This window comes from Rhagoletis pomonella, unplaced genomic scaffold (genome assembly GCF_013731165.1).
Source record: "Rhagoletis pomonella isolate Grant_MI unplaced genomic scaffold, Rhpom_1.0 Rhpom_scaffold_00014, whole genome shotgun sequence".
NCBI classification, from domain to species: Eukaryota; Metazoa; Arthropoda; class Insecta; order Diptera; family Tephritidae; genus Rhagoletis; species Rhagoletis pomonella.
In genome coordinates this window covers 10,662,655-10,680,551 of record NW_023458568.1, presented here as the reverse complement: position 1 = coordinate 10,680,551, position 17,897 = coordinate 10,662,655, and the positions used below count along the sequence as shown (strand labels likewise).

Here is a 17,897-nt window from a genome sequence, read left to right as displayed (position 1 = left end):
ATTAGATCCGTGCGGATGGCATCCGTCGGATACCGTAATAGGCATGACATACCTGATGACAGTACGAATGGAAATTATAATAGCAAGGTTTTAGTTTTTTAAACTATAATTTTATTCACTTTGAAGTCAGGATTTTTTTTAAGGACTTCCAAGTTTTAAAGATATGATGGATTAAAAAAATTATTCAAAAAAATCAGTGAAATGTAAAATAACAATATGGGTACCAAATGAAAGAGAAAATTCTGTAGAATTGAAAACCATTTAAGTTTTTTACAAGTTTACAAGGATAAGATAAGTATTGCAAATATTGCAAACTTTCAAGGATATTCAAGGATAAAATTTTAATAGTAAAGTTTCCATACCTATTCGTCCTTACGCACCAAAAAATTTAATATTTTGTAATTCTGCTAGATTCTCTTTTTTATTTTATACCAACATTGTTATTCTACATTGCACTGACATTTTTTAATATTTTTTTTTTTAATTAATCATATTTTTGAGATTGCAAAGTCTTTTAAAAAAATCATGACGTCAGAATGAAAAATTAAAAACGCAGATCTACTATATTTTGCCCATATTTTCGCGATATGTTAATTTATGTGCGTGTAAAATTTACTGTTGCACGGTGTTATGAGAACAACAATTTTTTTAGTTTTGCTTATTTCTACTTAGGGCATCATTTGGTATTACTCTTCTCTTTGAAAATTCATTTTCGTTTGTTGCGATTCGATTTTTCTTTCTCGAGATATATAAGTTTTAATGTGCAGTACTTCGATATTAGCTATGATCACTCATGCTTACGAACAAAATTTTACCATCTGAGTAAAACACGTCGTTTCTGGTAGATTTGGCCGCAGAATTGCTGTAGCTCGTCAGAATTTCGAGATATCCTAACTTCACAGTGCCAAAAACACGGTTTTGGTGATATTTGAGGTTATATTATGAAAACAAATTTTTAAGATCATTTCTACTTAGCATATCATTTAGTACTACCTTTCCCCTTTAAAATTCATTTTTGATTGTTGCGATTGGATTCCTTTTTCGATATACATATACCAGTTTTAATGTGCAGTACTTTGATATTAGCTATGATGACTCATGCGTACGAAGTAATACCGAAGTGTTGCACATTAAAACTGGTACTATATTTTGAGAAAGCAAAATCGGATCGCACCAAACGAAAATGAATTATAAAGGGGAAGAGTAGTGCTAACGATGCCCTAAGTAGAAATGATATAACCTCAAATAGCGGCAAAAACCGTGTTTTCGGCACTTTGAGGTTAGGATATCTTAAAATCCGGACGTGCTAGAGCAATTCTGCGGCCAGATTTGGATTCAGCACCAGAAAATCTACAAGAAACGGTTTGTTTTACTCAGATGGTTGAAAAAAGGCAAAATTTGTCGAACTGTGTTATTAATACTTATACATAGGTATGCTTAAAGCAAGTTTTTTTTGAATAAAAAGCCATACTAATATTCTAAAGTGATTATTGTCCTCGCGCTAAAAGAAAAAAATAGTATGTCGGGCATGTAATCAGCATACACTTCGGACCCTTCTATAAGCTAAAGTATAAAAAACCACGTAACCGGCCACGACTTTATTGGCCGGACTTTTACCAAATTACTGGTGCAAAGCTCCCTTCCAATAAGCAATTGTAGCAAGCTATGTTTTGCAATCTGCGAAATTGTAAGGCATCTGGGAAAATATTCGCAAAACCATCTCAGCTAAAAGGTCGGAAGCCAAAAATCCATCAAAAACTTCGTTGAAAGTGTTGGTGATTTATTTGAAAAAATTAAAATAGCGTAAGAGCCGAAGGGCGATATACTATATCGACTGCTTAGTGGAAGATCGACCTATCTCGGCAGCCATCTCGAAAACGCTCTATCTCAAAAAACTTTTCAAGAACGCCCTATTTCATATGTCGTTTCAAAAACGCCCTATCTCAGGTGCTGATTCAAAAACGCCCTATATCAGCACATTTTCAATACATTTTGAAGTGAGATAGGGCGTTCTTGAACCAAATTCTGAGATAGGGTGTTTTTCAGTAAAGAGCGTTTTCGAACTGGCTGCCGAGATAGGTCGATCTTCCATTCAGCAGTCAATATGCGGTGTAAAATAAAACTTGATAAACTTCCGAGAGGTCGAAGACGACACGACAGGGAAAAACGATTTAAAAACGTGCTTACTTTTTGATTTTCAGCGCTAAAGCAATATGTTTGGGAAGTATTCCTGAACCGTATGGAAAAAGAAAATCGGAGGTGCAAGCTCGTCAGGGTTAAAGATGATCGAGGACCACCGTGCTCCTCTTTTGCAACCATGTATGATGATTAGTAGTGATACCTTTAATTTGACCCCTGGAAAACTCATCCCCGAAGAATGTTAAAGGGAGTAAAAAAATTACATGCTTATATATACACAGAAATATAGGGAGAAATGGAGAGTATTCGTAAACTCGCAATCGAACGATGCTCCCAAGTTCTACTGGGATAGGTGTAAACGATTATATACAATTAGATGATCTCCTATTCCCTTCAAGCCACTCGCATCTACCCATTTTCTCCGTTGCTTTTCGTTCTTTTGAAAACTGAAAAATATGATATGCTTTTCCTTACCAAGATACAACTTACTTGCACATGAAGCCATGTAGTCTTGTTGTTGTGTAAATGTTTTTCACATTCAGCGACATGTATGATGATTAATAGTGATACCTTTAATTTGAACCCTGGAAAACTCATCCCCGAAGAATGTTAAAGGGAGTAAAAAAATTACATGCTTATATATACACAGAAATATAGGGATCAATGGAGAGTATTCGTAAGCTCGCAATCGAACGATGCTCCCAAGTTCTACTGGGATAGGTGTTAACGATTATATACAATGGAGTGCTTTATTATAACAGGAATCTAACAAAACAAATAAAAATTAGATGATCTCCTATTCCCTTCAAGCCACTCGCATCTACCCATTTTCTCCGTTGCTTTTCGTTCTTTTGAAAACTGAAAAATATGATGTGCTTTTCCTTACCAAGATACAACTTACTTGCACATGAAGCCATGTAGTCTTGTTGTTGTGTAGATGTTTTCCACATTCAGCGACTTGCCATTTTTATACCGAGCTCACTTTTGCACAAGGGTATACATACGAAGTTGGTTCGCATAAAGCTAAATCACCTCCATTTGGATTCCAGCAGCGGTGCAATTAGACCAAGAGCTCATGACCAAAAAACTCATCATACTTCAGATCGATTGATATTTTTTGTGGGTTTAGTTTGTTAATATATAAATCGAGATCCGGAGGGCTGGCAATACTTTAAGACCATAAGAATTGGCAGGCACCCTTGAATTCATTTTCTATATACTGTAAATAAAATTCTATCAAAATTTCAAGTCATCTGAAGTATTTTGAGTAATCGATTTTTTATTGATATCTTTAGCCGTCCGGATCTCGATTTATATACGTATTAACAAGCTAAGTTCACAAAAAATTTCTATCGATCTGAAGTATGATGAGTTTTTTGATCATGAGCTCTCCGTCTAGGTCGGCTTGGCCGCTCTCCTCGAATAAGGGGCGCTTTAAAGGCTCATCATTTGAATGTCGAGTAGTGCACGCCAGAATGCACCATAATTTATAGTCGAATCGATTGAGGTCTGGACACCAAATGGCCAATCATCCTTGAAAATTAAGTTCAAAACATGATTTTGTGTAGATATTGCCTCGTGAGTTGAAGCGGAGTTTTTTTAAACCATCACATAAGGTGGGTGGTGGCTACGTTGAATGCTCGAAATGAGTTCGGATGCAAATCATGATGGTAGAGCAAACTCCCTATTGCATTTTCTGGTCAGTAATCATAATTTATTACTCACGTACTTGCAAAGCAATGCCTTCGATTTTGACTAACATACGTTTTTGTTTTAACGCTTCTGAAAGTAAGTGCCCGGTGTGTCTGATATGATCTGAGTCCCTTGTCACGTTTTATGATGTGCTATATCCTGTTTTTGTTGATATCCCCAGGTGTGGTTTATTTATTTATTTATTTATTACGGTCGTATGACCTACATATATATACACATATCACACATATATAACAAAAATTACAAAGTCCACATTTATTCATTAAAAGTAGGGATAGCGTAATGTTAATTTTCTTACACAATTATTTTAATTTTTCTTTTAATCTAGGTGAAATATAGCTAATGCACATGTATCTAATAAATAATAAGTATCTAAGAGTATCATATTTTCGGAACTGTCGGAATGGACGAGATTCCGAACAGCACAGTACATATACTGGGCGTTTGAAAAGGACTAGTTTCCAAGCCGCCTCTTTTCCATACCACTTTAGAGGCAGGCGCTCTGAATGGACGAGATCCAGAGTCATGCTGCTGTAACGGATGGAAAGAACTAGTTTCCATGCCGAACGCTTCTGTCTCCTCATTTATGGACGGATGGAAAGGACTAGTTTCCATGCCAATCCTTGCTACCTAATAGCCAGTGTTTTGCAATAGTTAAATAGCAGCCTCCTGAAAGTGCCTACGTTCTCACACTGTTTTATTTGTGCAGGTAGCTCGTTAAAGCATTTCAACCCTTTATAGAAGATATTTTTCTTGCCAACTTCCGTTTTATATAGCGGTAGCCTGAAGCTGTTGTTTTCCCTTAGTAAGTATGAATGAGTTCCATTAATATATCGTAAGTTGTCACTAGATAATCTGGAAGTCTACCCTGCTTTATGTTAAATCCGAATTTCATAGCGTGATAGAATATTTGCTGTTTAATGCTCAACCAACTTAACTTTGCGATCATATCCTGTATGGGTGTATCGTAGCGTTTGTTCAAAATAAATCGCATAGCTCTATTTTGCATTTTCTGAAATTTATCAATTTGTGTGTCATTAGCTATGAAAAAGATCGTTGGACAATATATGAAGTGCGGTTCAACTATAGATCTGTAGGCTAGGGTTTTATACCTCCTTATTAGATACTTACACGATTTTTTAATAAGACCAATTTTATTCGCAATTTATTTACTGTGTATTCAATGTGCTCCTCAAATTTTAACTTATTGTCGATGATTATACCTAGATACTTAATGATTTTTACGTCTTCTATTAATTCATCCCTGATTTTTAACCTATAGTTAATGTGGTCGACGTTGACTGCCCTAGATATGATCATAGACTTAGTTTTTGTCACATTTAGTTGGGGTTTGTTTAGGCACAACCATTTGTATAAACAATCAAGATCTTCTTGCATCTTTACCATTGCATTAGGTATGTTCCTGTCGCTAATGGTTAAGAGAGTATCGTCAGCGAACAGTTTTACCTTACAGTGTTTCAAAACTGATTTTATATCATTGATATAAATATTAAAAAGTGTTGGAGCTAATACCGACCCTTGTGGTAGACCAATATCAACTGCTACCTTCGCTGATAAGGATGTATCAATCAGTGTTTGTTGCTTTCGGTCTGAGAGGAAACTACGGAACCAATTAAGTTCGGAATTCTCTATACCAATATGTTCCAGATTTTTCAACATAATATCCCTGTCAATTGTCTCGAAGGCTCTTTTGAGATCAATGAATACAGCCACAATATTCATCCTGGAATTAAGGTAATAATTGTGATAGAACCAGGTTTAAAGCAGTTTCACATGAGTGTTTAGCCCTGAAACCTGCAACCCATATATTCCACGGAATCTTTAATCATATCCTCGGTTAATATATTATTTCCACCAATTTTTGTTTTGAATTTCTAAACAATAGAGATAACATCATCTGTACTAATTTCATCAAATTTAAAAGTAGTTCGACGATTTTCCTGTCGTATCAAGTCCCCGTCAATGTTTTCTATATTTCTATTTATCTCGACGATACTATCCACAAAGAAGGTGTTTAACTTGTCGGCGATTTCCCTACTATTTCTGTACATTTTGCCATTGATAAGCACTTCCATGATATTTTCTTTATTGTCAGTGCTATTGACAATATTTTTCAAAAATATTTCCACATCAAACGACTATCATTTCTATTTATTTCAACTTTGTCTTCCAAATATTGTATTTTTTTAGTTTTAATCATTTTCTTATATCTTTTCTTTATTTCATTATATTCTACACAATCACCTTTGACTATTGCCTTTTGGTATAACTTGAACTTTTCCTTATTGATTTCAGTCGCTTGTCTATTATACCATTTATTTCTAATTTTAACGCGAGTTTGTACCCTAGAAGTAAGTTTATTCATACTCGAAATCAAGCTATGATTAATATGTTCGAGCATGTCATCGGGGCTGAGATTATTCAGGTCAGTAAAGTTGCATTGTCTCAAGAGGTGTACGAGGTTGTGCGGGCTGTATGCTTCCCAAGAAGTTATTTCTGACAGCTTATTGATAGGGCCTAGTTTTTTTGCATTGCACGTAATCATTATAGTTTCCCATACAACTTCTTTCGAGTTCGAGTACAACAAATCGATCAATGCTTCAGAATATTCAGTAACCCGCGTATTAAAATTAATTAACTGTCGCATTGCCTGTTGAGCGAAGATCTCATTGACTCTCTTGCTATATGTCGATACAAGGATTAGATTTATATTAAAATCTCCAATAATAACAGTATTTACCAGATTCTCGCATATTTCCGATAAAATGGCCTCCATGTACACTGGCAATCAAAACCGAGTGCATGTTCGAGATTTTTTTACTTACAGTGTAATAACTTTTTTAATAATGGGCGAATTCTATTGAAATTTTCAGCAATTGGTCTTTATTTTATAACGAATAAAAGCTAGTATACAGAAAATATGAATTTAAAAAAAAAGCGCCCATTTCACGGCATAAACGTAAGGCAACTCGATTAACTCAGTTTTGAACTTTTTTTTTGTGGGATTTTAGTAGGCTGGTATCAATATGGTATCCACAATCCTTTGTTTTTAATAACCAGTTTCATACGTCTAGGCATGCTTTCGACTAAATTTTCTATTATTTCGCTGGGTATATTTTCCCATTCTAGCTTTACTCGCCTCCAAAGCTCTTCCATATTAGTCGGAGTTCGCGTATGCTGTCCCAATCGCCTCTTGACCACAGCCCATAAATTTTCAATAGGGTTGAGGTCAGGGCTTTGTGCTGGCCACTGCAGTAGTTGAAAATTTTGCTCAAGCAGCCAGCGGTGTACAATTTTTGCGGTATGTTTCAGATCTCCGTCCTGCTGGAAAACGACTTCTTCTTCCGGGTATGCGCTCATATCTACAAAGTCGGGCAAGTTTGATTGAAGAATATGGAGATAGTTTTCCTTCTTCATTATCCCTTCAATTTTAACTAACGGCCCCAAATGCCACCAAGTAAAACACCCCCAAACCATTAAGCTGCCACCACCATGTTTTACAGTTTGCTTCACATGGTGCTTTTGAAGATGTTCATGAGGTCTACGCCAAAAATATTCTTTTCCATCGCTCTGGAAACGATTAATTTTCGTTTCGTCAGACCAAATTACCCGTTTCCAGTCCTCAACGGTCCAATTCTCGTGACTTTTGCAAAATTTCAGTCGCGCTTTGAAGTTCTTATCAGACAGAGCTGGCTTTTGCTGCTTAACTGCTGACACTAATCCTATTCTGTGGAGCGCTCTACGTGCAGTTGGTGCACTAACGTTCTTGTTTATAGCCAGAGCTGCCTGTTTTGGCGTTTTTGACGTTTTATTTTGCATTTTGCGCAACATCAAACGGGCGTCGGAGTCCTTTAGTAGTCTGGGCCGACCTCCAATATTTGGTACCGGAGCGATATTTCTCCGTTTTTGGACAACTATTACCGTTCGTTGGCTCACTTTCAATTTTTGAGCAATAACACGTGACGAGTTCCCATTTTTAGTCAAGTCGACTATATTATCTTCAATACTTATTGCAATTTTTCTCATTTTCTTTTTTACCACTATATCAAACGCGAACTTACTCTCCAAAAATAACGCACTTATTGAAACAAACCTCGAAGAATGTTGTGTAAGTAAAGAAAAAATCATGACATGTATCTAACGGCATATTCCAATCTTCTAAAATCTTACAACAGAAAAGTTCAAAACTGAGTGCATAGAGTTGCCTTACGTTTATGCCGTGAAATTACCGTTTTTTTTTTAAATTCATCTTTTCTGTATACTAGCTTTTATTCGTTACATAATGAAGACCAATTGCTGAGAATTTCGAAAGAATTCGCTCATTATTAAAAAAGTTATTACACTGTAAGTAAAAAAATCTCGAACATGCACTCGGTTTTGATTGCCAGTGTATGTCAGAAAATCAGCATCGCTTGCGCTATGTGAATGATAAACCACCCCGATTCTCTATTTGGTATCATAGTTTTTTAGCTGTATAACTATACACCAGACATTTTTATCAATCTGATCTATTTAATATTATTTTAAAGTTTATTGTGTTTCGCAAGATTATCATTACCCCGCCTGTATGTCTACGATGTGAGTCACACCTAATACACTGATATGTCGAAAACTTAATTTCTGAGTCGTTTATTTCCTCTGTTGTACATGTTTCAGAGCATAGAACTATATCCGGATTAACGGTCTCAATAAGCCTTTCGAGTTCGGCTTTATTAGCTATTATACTATTTATATTACTTTAGGTAGCTGTTACGCTTTTCCCTTACGTCTAATTGCTAGCATCCTACCCTTTGTTTTTCTAGTTTCAGTTTCCTAATATAGACAGGACATTCACGACTAAATGCGTTGTGCTCCACATTCAGATTCAGCCCTAACTCTTTAACAGCATCACAACAATTGCCACAAACTTGTTTTTGGTTACTCTCAGTGCATCTCTCAGACTTGTGCTCTCCCATGCAACCATGCCATCATAGACGGGGCAACGATCCCACCCAATATTAACTCTCTTTGACTCCAATACTTGCAGGAAGAATTTATGCTCGACTCACCACTGCGCCCGGACTTAAATATTTGTACACACCTCAAACTTGCATCATTTAAATAGCTATTCTGAGCTTTTATCTTATTTATAATCTCCGTCTCAGAGTACTCAGCGTTTATGTACGCTACCAAAATTTTAGGCTTATTAACTTTTGGTTCGGTGACATCATACACATCTTTATTTAAATTGTCTGCTAGAGCAGATTTTATTTTGTCCTTATCTGCAACGCTATTTGCGCTTACTACCACTGCCCCAATGTTCTTATTAGACACTCTATCAATTTTCATATTGGATGCGTCGATCTTATTAAGGTCCACCCTAGTCTTCTCAGCCGCTTGTTTATTTTTCGGCCTGACAATTATAGGAGGAATACCTTTCAATGCATTGGCATACGATACACCCACACCACTTTGCGATTTCTCTTGGCTTATTGTTGCCACTTTCTTCACTTCGCTATTTATTTCTTGTTTTTGTTTGCATAGCTCACTAGTGGATGAATCTACCCTTTTCTCTTTTTTTACTTTACACAGCCCCTCTACTCTTTTTATAACCTCTAGTTTCTCCTGATTTGCCTTCTTTATACTATCAACCAACATTTTTACCTCCTTGCTGTGATTTTTTAACATTTTATTACATTATCTGTATTTTGTTCTATAATATTCATCTTCTTAGCCTCAGCAATACCTATCATTTCTCTCAGAGCTTCATCCACATTAGCTATGTACATCATGCAGTTGTCAAACATGAAGCGCAAAAGCGGAAAGTTTTCCAGTGCCTTTAGGCTGTAGTCATCAGCCGACGCACACACCTGCGTTCTATGGTACACTTTCCCCACCCGACTCTCCTCTGACGCCTTTTCGGCATTTCGCGCATTCTGACATCTTTGCACTCACTCAGCAGCCGGGGACCGGATTTTCCATGGTCGACTATTCCACTTGTTCTAGGAATAAATTCACGGTGCTATACACAAAATTGAGATCGATTTTCAGTGGCCGCAACATCCGAAATTTTTCGAGGTATTTTCAAGTGGGTCCAGCTCTCGTAAATCTTAGTATTTTTCCGAAATATTTTGGCGTAAGTCTTAAAATATAATAAATTTTATAATTGCAATGCAAAAACTACTGTTTTTTTGTATGGAGAGTTATGCACCCTAATGTACATACAAAGTATATAAATATGTATATATATAAATTTATCAAGAAGCGAAAACAAAAATGCAATTGGCTGCGACTGTTGACAGCGTGCGAAAGCAAACATTTTCTTTTCTTCGATTGCGACTGTTGATGACTTGCAAAAGCTAAGATATTGCGTCTGCTTTGAATCGTTAGTAATCATTTTCTGCTTTTGCTTTGACTGCCATTTTTTCAGAAGTTAAGCAGAAGCGCTAGCTCATTTAAAACAGTCAAAGCTGCGAAAATGAAAAAAATGTAACAAAAATTATAAAAACTAAATAAACTTCGATAAATTGTCATCAACATTTTCAACTTTTTAATCAGTTTTGCATCCCAAAATTACCGTTTATTTTTTAGATATTTTTGCCGAGGGTGCTGCGCATTTTCCTCAACATCAATTTCAATTTTGTTCATGCGTCATATGGAAGAAAGTTTTATCAAACGAACTGCGTATATTTTAATTTAAAACTATTAAAAAAAATACATATGTAAATAAACTTTAGTGGAAGGCAATTTCAATTTTAAATTTGTTGCAAATGATATGAAGAACAATATGTACTGCATGAGGGATTCCGGTAAAAACCATAATTATTTGTCAATCGCTTCTTTGTAAAAGTAAATTAACTTCTATTCGTGTTTAGCGAGTTAATAATTTAAACTATTACTTTATGCTTTTAAAACCCAGTTTTTAAGGAAGCAATATTTTCTTGTAAACTAATGTTGGAACAAACAGTTTATAAACATAAACATTTTATTTTTACGAAATCCATACATAGGGACACGAATTTCGATACGATACGATACGATATCGATACTTTTGGGCTTCGATGCCGATATTTTGTACTCGATAGTTTTAAAACGATATTTTTTGGAATCGAGTACCAGAACCCTAGTATCGTATCGAAAGTCATAAAGTCACATTACAAGGATAATGTTATTAACAATTCTTTCTGATATAAATTGGGCATTAAAGAGCAGAAATTTGTAATATAGTTAGGATTGCATGTTGTGGAATTTGACCCCGCGACCTCGATGTTTTAAGTCAACACATCAATCTCCACGTGCTGTTACAAATATGTTAGTGTTTGACCGAGATTCTGCTCCGATTTGTCGCGCGCGCCTTAATGTTGCGGCACAAAAGGGGTCCCTTCAGTTTATGTCGACTCTGAACGGCGATTTTGTTTTAATGGGAAGATGTTTTTCATTTTCAAGCTTTGCCCACTGCTAACCATTACACCACAGCGGCCTATATACGAGACCTATATTCAGATAAATTTTTTGGATTTTGGTATCGATATTTGGAATATCGAGTCTTTTTATTCCGATATTAATGGGTACCCGATATTTTTGAAGCGATACTTTAAATGAGTACCATATCGATACTTTCTGTTCCATATCGTGTCCCTATCCATACATACATCGTGAGCAAAAGTCAAGCTGTGAGGTTGTACTTATATTGTGCTCTGATTTTGGCTTTCTAATTGCTAAGTTTATTGTGCTAATTCTGAGTTAAAGTTGTGATAAAAAGTGCCTATGAGCATCTTAGTGTGAAATAATTGAAGCTAAGTGAAAGTTATTCTGTTAAACTAAATTTAATTAAATTTCACTAGCATACATTCTAATCTTGCAGAGTCATTTGTTGCTACCATTGTTGTTGTATCCTTTGTAGTTAACTGAAATCGTTTTGTTGTTGCACATTTTTTCTACTCTTTTTGTTTACTTCTTCTAGTAATTCTTGGCACAGCTGTTTGCGTTGCGTTTATTAAGTGTCATAATACAGTGATACTCAGACTGTTCGCTTCATATATTTAAAGCTAATTACATCAGCTCCTAAATTGTTATAATTTATTTTGTTTGTATTTTTATTAAAAAGTGTTATTAAAACTTTAATATGAATTTAGATAATTTTAATACGCTGCTTAGTAGTTCTTTTTGGCCCCCGGAGCTTTCAATCGTGAATTCGAATATAAGCACAAAAAAGGAAATAACTTGCTAATATTCCCCGTCATAACACTAAATCAAAAAACTAATTATTAAATCTGCTTTGAGTATTTATTACCAAAATGTAAGAGGCTTAAATACTAAATTAACGAACTTAAACCTTAAAGGCCTTGAATGTAATTATAATATTCTTTCTTTCACTGAAACTTGGCTGAAACCTCACATTTTCAATTCAGAGATTCTTCCAAATAATTATCATATCTATAGACAAGATAGGGAGGACAGAATCGGCGGTGGCGTACTCTTCGCTGTAGACTCTTCAATACCATCTGAAGAAGTTAGTCTTCCACACATTGATTCAGTAGAATTCAAATGCATTCGTGTACAGTCTGGAAAAGGGTCTATTTACTTAGCTCTATGCTATATCCCTCCCCGATCTGACACATTGGTGTATTCACGACTCATCTCTTTACTGAAATCAGTTAATTTACTGACTAAACCCTCTGATTCAATGATTTTGTTGGGTGATTTTAATTTACCAAGCATATCATGGAACATCATTGACAACGATATTCGCGTCTAGTGAGTGCAACAACGTATTTTTAGAGGAGATGGCTGAACTCTGCCTAACTCAGGTTAATGTACTTCACAATAAGTTTGGTAAAGTATTAGATCTTGTTTATGTTGATGATGCATCTAAGTCCGTTGTAAATAAGCGGGATCCACTAGTTTTGCCCGAAGATGTCTACCACCCTGCTATGGAGGTATCTTACGAAGTTATAAGTGACTAGCTTATACCCGCGGGTTTCACCCCGCGCTTTTATAAAAATATGAAAAATAATTGAATGATGTTAGATTTTATTTCTGTGCCCATTTCGTTATAGCTCGTTATTTTTTAAGCGAGTTAAGATTGATGAGGAAACCCGACTTAGCTATACCGGATTAACTTGCTTTGTGTGCACAGGGAAATTCCAGCATAACTTAATTAATCACCAAACCTTCTTGATCAAATTAAGAGTTAATGATTAAAAATTAATTTTTTAATCGCGGTTACGATTAACTGTTTAGTCGGATTAAAACTAATCATGATTAACTGCAATCAGGTTGAATTTAATCGAATTAACTAACTAATTAAAACATCAATCGATTAATGCCAACATTGATTTCACATACATATCACTATACCAAGTTTCAGTTCTCTCCCACAAATACTTCCAGAGATATGTATGTAATATGAAAATTCCAATTTGTATTGGAGGGGCCTTGAGTTATCGGACTTACTTTCAGTCTAAGACCATCCTTCCGAAATCTGTAGTAAGTGTACTAAATTTCGTTCTGATCGGAAAACCGGTTAAGGAAGTAGCCTATTTTTTGAATCCAGGTCATAAACCATCCTTGAGCAAAATTTCATTTTCAAACACGTGGCAATTCTTAAAAAAGTAGACTATTTTCCAGTCTAAGTCATAAGCTATCTGTGTGCAAACTTTCATGCAAATCAGGTCAGTCATTTCCACGTATTAATTTAATTAAACTTTCCTTATACGTGATAACTCTTAAAAAGGTAGCCTATTTTCCAACATAGGTCATAAGCTATCTCTGTTCGAAATGGCATGCAAATCTGTTCAGTTGTTTCCGTGTATTAGTTTAATTAAAACTTTTTTAACAGGTGGCAACTCTTCCAAAAAATTAGCCTTTTTTCCACTGTAGGTCATAAGCTATCTGCTTGCAAAATTTGATGCAAATCCGTTCAGACTTTTTTAGCAGGTGGTAACTCTTAAAAAAGTAGCCTATTTTTCAACCTAGCTCATAAGCTATCTGTGTGAAAACTTCCATGCAAATCAGTTCACTAATTTCCGCGTATTAATTAAATTAAACATTTCTAACAGGTGGCAACTCTTAAAAAAAAGTAGCCTACTTTCTAACCTAGGTCATAAGCTATCTGTGTGCAAAATTTCATGCAAATCCGTTTAGTCGTTTCCGCGTATTAATTTAATTAAACTTTTTTAACAGGTGGCAACTCTTCCAAAAAATTCGCCTATTTTCCACTGTAGGTCATAAGCTATCTGCTTGCAAAATTTCATGCAAATCCATTCAGTCGTTTCAACGTATTAATGTAATGAAACTTTTTTAACAGTTGGCAACTATTAAGAAAAGTAGCCTATTTTCCAACCTAGGTCATAAGCTATCTGTGTGCAAATTTTCATGCAAATCCATTCAGTCGTTCCCGCATATTAAATAAATGAAACTTTTTTAACAGGTGGCGTAAAGCCAAACAGAATTAATTTTTTTTTTGTTTTTGCAAAACGTGCAAAGATACACACATGAAATTTCTTATGTGCACCCTCCACACAGACCCCAATCACCCCTGAATATTTCTTTGATATCGGGCAAGCCGTCTAGGAGGAGTATGCGAACAGGAAGTTTTGCCACTTAATTTTATATATGTATATAGATGGTCAAAATTGCAGCAAGCATACGAACCAAATGTTCGCTTTGATTTTTCGAAAGCCAACTTTAAAAAGCTTAACAAAGAACTGTCTTTATTGTCGTGGCCTGCATATAAAGAAAATATTGAACAAAGCGTTGCACTTTTTAACTTTACTTTACATAAATTATTTGAAAAGCGTGTGCCTAAACGCATGAATGTTCCTGAAGAACAAACACTGTTATGGTTCACTAAAGAACTGAGAAATTTGAAAAACAGAAAGTCGCGTTATTTTAGATTACACAAAAAAACCGGTTTACACTCATACTATGTAAAATACTCACTTTTGCGTCATAAGTATTTTGAATTAAACAAAAAAATTTATAAAGCGTACTTGTAAAATCAAACGGCGTATAATATATAACCCCAAATCATTTTATGATTTCGTAAACTCTAAGCGAAATGTACGTGGGTTTTCTTCCGCCCTGAAATATCAAAATACCGTCTCTAGTGATAATCAAACAATTTCTAACATGCTCGATCAGTTTTTCAAATCCAATTATTCCATTAACTCACATACTATCATCGACTATTCTTTTAAACTATGTCCAATTAACTCAATAAATATCCCAGTAATATCTCCCGATGATGTCGTAGTTTATCTGAGATCCTTAAAGCAGTCCTTAAGTTATGGTCCAGACCAGATCCCTACTTGTATTCTTACAAATTGTGCGATGATCTCTATGAGCCGCTAACAGCCTTATTTAATTTGTCTCTTAAAGATGGCATCTTTCCAACTGTATGGAAGGAATCGTTCATAACCCCGTTACATAAAAGCGGTAGCAGATCTTCAGTGGAGAACTACCGGGGCATAGCTAAGCTTTCTGCAAAGTGTGCCACTCGTTGCTCATCTGTAAACTTGATCTTCTTGGTCTTCCACCTAATTTTCTACGTTGGATCTCTTCATACCTCTATGATTAACTAGCCAATGCCCGCTTGCTGGCGCCTAATAAGATTTTTTGCGTTGTGTTAAAAGCAAATCTCCGGTGAAAAAAAATGTACTGAGCTATAACTTTACATTACATAAAAAAATTGCTCATTTAATAAAGATTTCAGTAACATAAAATAATGTCAGTAGCAGGTAATAATGTACCTTTGTACTATTTAGCATGTCATTGGTCGGTAACAAGAGCAACTTAAATTTAAATCTATTAAATACATTATAGCGTGTCTCAGTCCTTTGCCCACAAAAGCGGCTATAACTTTTTTTCTATTCGAAACAGTAAGAGTGGCACCTTTCTGAAATCTTTATTAAATGACCAATTTTTTTATGTAATGTAAAGTTATAGCTCAGTACATTTTTTTTCACCAGAGATAGTCAAAGTTGGGGAAGAAAATATCAAAAAGTTAAAAATCCCAAAATAGTCGTAATTTTATGATGGTTCCTTAATATATTTTAACTACATTGCATTTGGTATGGAGAAGCAACTATCTGGAAGTATTTTACATAAAAAATTTACTAAGTATAGCCTGGCTTGTAGATGCAGTTAAAGAAAATACATGAAAAGGCACGATTTTTTTTTTTAATTCAAAAAAATTTAAATATTTCAAAAACAGTACCACTTTCACCTGAAAATTTTTTGTTTGTCAGAGAGCTCGCATCTCATAAGCTGGTAACAAAGTATTGCCCCGTGAAATATGCAGAAATATGCCAGAATTTGCACAACTCTTCATAGCTGAATTGCTGAATATTTTAACTGCATTACCAACGTACCTAGAATCGCGGTGACAAGAACTGGTAACATTTTTTGGTAATAAAATTTTCCGGTTACAAAATCTTCGGTAACGTGCAGAATAGACCTGTAAATCTTAAGAAATGTAAAGTAATGTGCTTCTCGCGAATAGCTGTTCAGCCCTCTTCTTATACAATAGGTAACCATAACCTGGAACAGGTATTCAATTTTGTGGACCTTGGTATCACAATGGATCCTAAGCTTAATTAATTAATTGTCACATTAATGTGACAGTCAACAAGGCTAAAGGTGTACTTGCATTTGTGAAACGATGGTCAAAAGAATTTAGTGACCCTTATATCACTAAAACCCTGTTTACAACATTAGTGAGACCGATTCTGGAATACGGTTCGGTGGTTTGGAATCCTAGGTATCAAATTTACTCAGACAAGATAGAATGAATTCAAAACAATTCTAACTTTTTGCTTTAAGAAATTTCCGTTGGGATTCTCAATATAACCTTCCGCCTTATACGAGCCGATTAAAACTTATTAATCTTCCTACACTTTCCAGCCGCAGGCAAATGCTTGGTACAATTTTTATTGTTAAATTACTGACATACTCAATTTCAAGTCCGCTTCTTCTGGGTGAAGTTAGCCTAAATGTTCTCTCCCGGTTATCAAGAAAGCTTGTAAAACTAATTTTGAATTGCACGACCCACTCCGTTGCTTATGCCAGGATTTAACTCTCATTCCAGAACGTTTGATATATCAGATCCGCTTTTCAGTATTAAGAAAGCGGTACACTCCTCTCTCAATAAATGAATTATTAATACAAAGACATAAAATCAGCTGATGAATTTAGTTCTGTAGCTGAACAGTTTTAGATCTCGACACTTAACAAACTCCTGCCTATTGTGACTCGGCGCAAAAATTGAAAATATTGGTTCCGTACGTCATGCGGACTGCGCCCCTCGTGCGTATGAGCGGGAATTGGGGGTAAAAACCGTTGGGATTATTTTTATTATTATTATATATGTACATATGTTTTTATGTTTGCACATAGAAAAATTTTGTTATGACTGAATGACATAATTGATATTTCTCCAAATTTTTGCAGACTTTAGGTCGTCAAGACGGAGTAAAACAAGACTGGATTGTAGAGGACACAATTGGAAATTGGTGGCGCCCGAATTTTGAGCCCCCTCAGTATCCTTACATTCCGCCACATATCACCAAACCAAAAGAGCATAAACGGCTGTTTTTGGTACAGTTACATGAAAAGGGTAAGAAAAATTATATATTTTTGTTTACATAAATGGTTTGCTTTGGAAGAACGTTTCTGTAATAAAATTGAACTAGCATTTCCATGCCTGGTTTTCAATGCACTTCTGTCCCACGAGACTTAGTTTGGTATTTTTTTCACTGTTGGCCACACCGATTAAAAATCTGCAAAAATTATGAATAAAACAGAATATACACAAGCAGACTTGTCAGTACTACATGTCAAGTATGACATACCGTCGCATCGTGGATAGGCGAGTATGCATACCAAATTCTAGTTCTGCAGACATGTATGAAGAAAATTTAAATGTTTCAATTTTTCAGGTATGAACGTTGATAGTACACATTTAGGGGGGCGCTGGCATATAAAAAAATCCCTGGAAAATTGTGTTTACAAATTTTAATGTAGTTGATTGATTAATCCTTATT

The 17,897-nt window shown here is 35.3% G+C and overlaps 1 protein-coding gene across 4 annotated transcripts in view; it reads left to right on the top strand.

Moving 5' to 3' along the window:
* Positions 1-17,897, top strand: part of LOC118749220 (cleavage and polyadenylation specificity factor subunit 5) — a 590,731-nt gene that overhangs the window by 531,704 nt on the left and 41,130 nt on the right. For 2 of the 4 annotated variants that reach the window (XM_036484011.1, XM_036484012.1), the window contains exon 3: positions 17,305-17,470. The exons of the other annotated variants lie outside the window; for them this stretch is intronic. In XM_036484011.1, coding sequence (XP_036339904.1) covers positions 17,305-17,470 — 166 coding nt within the window. The remainder of the gene's footprint in view (positions 1-17,304; positions 17,471-17,897) is intronic. 4 annotated transcript variants of the gene reach the window in all.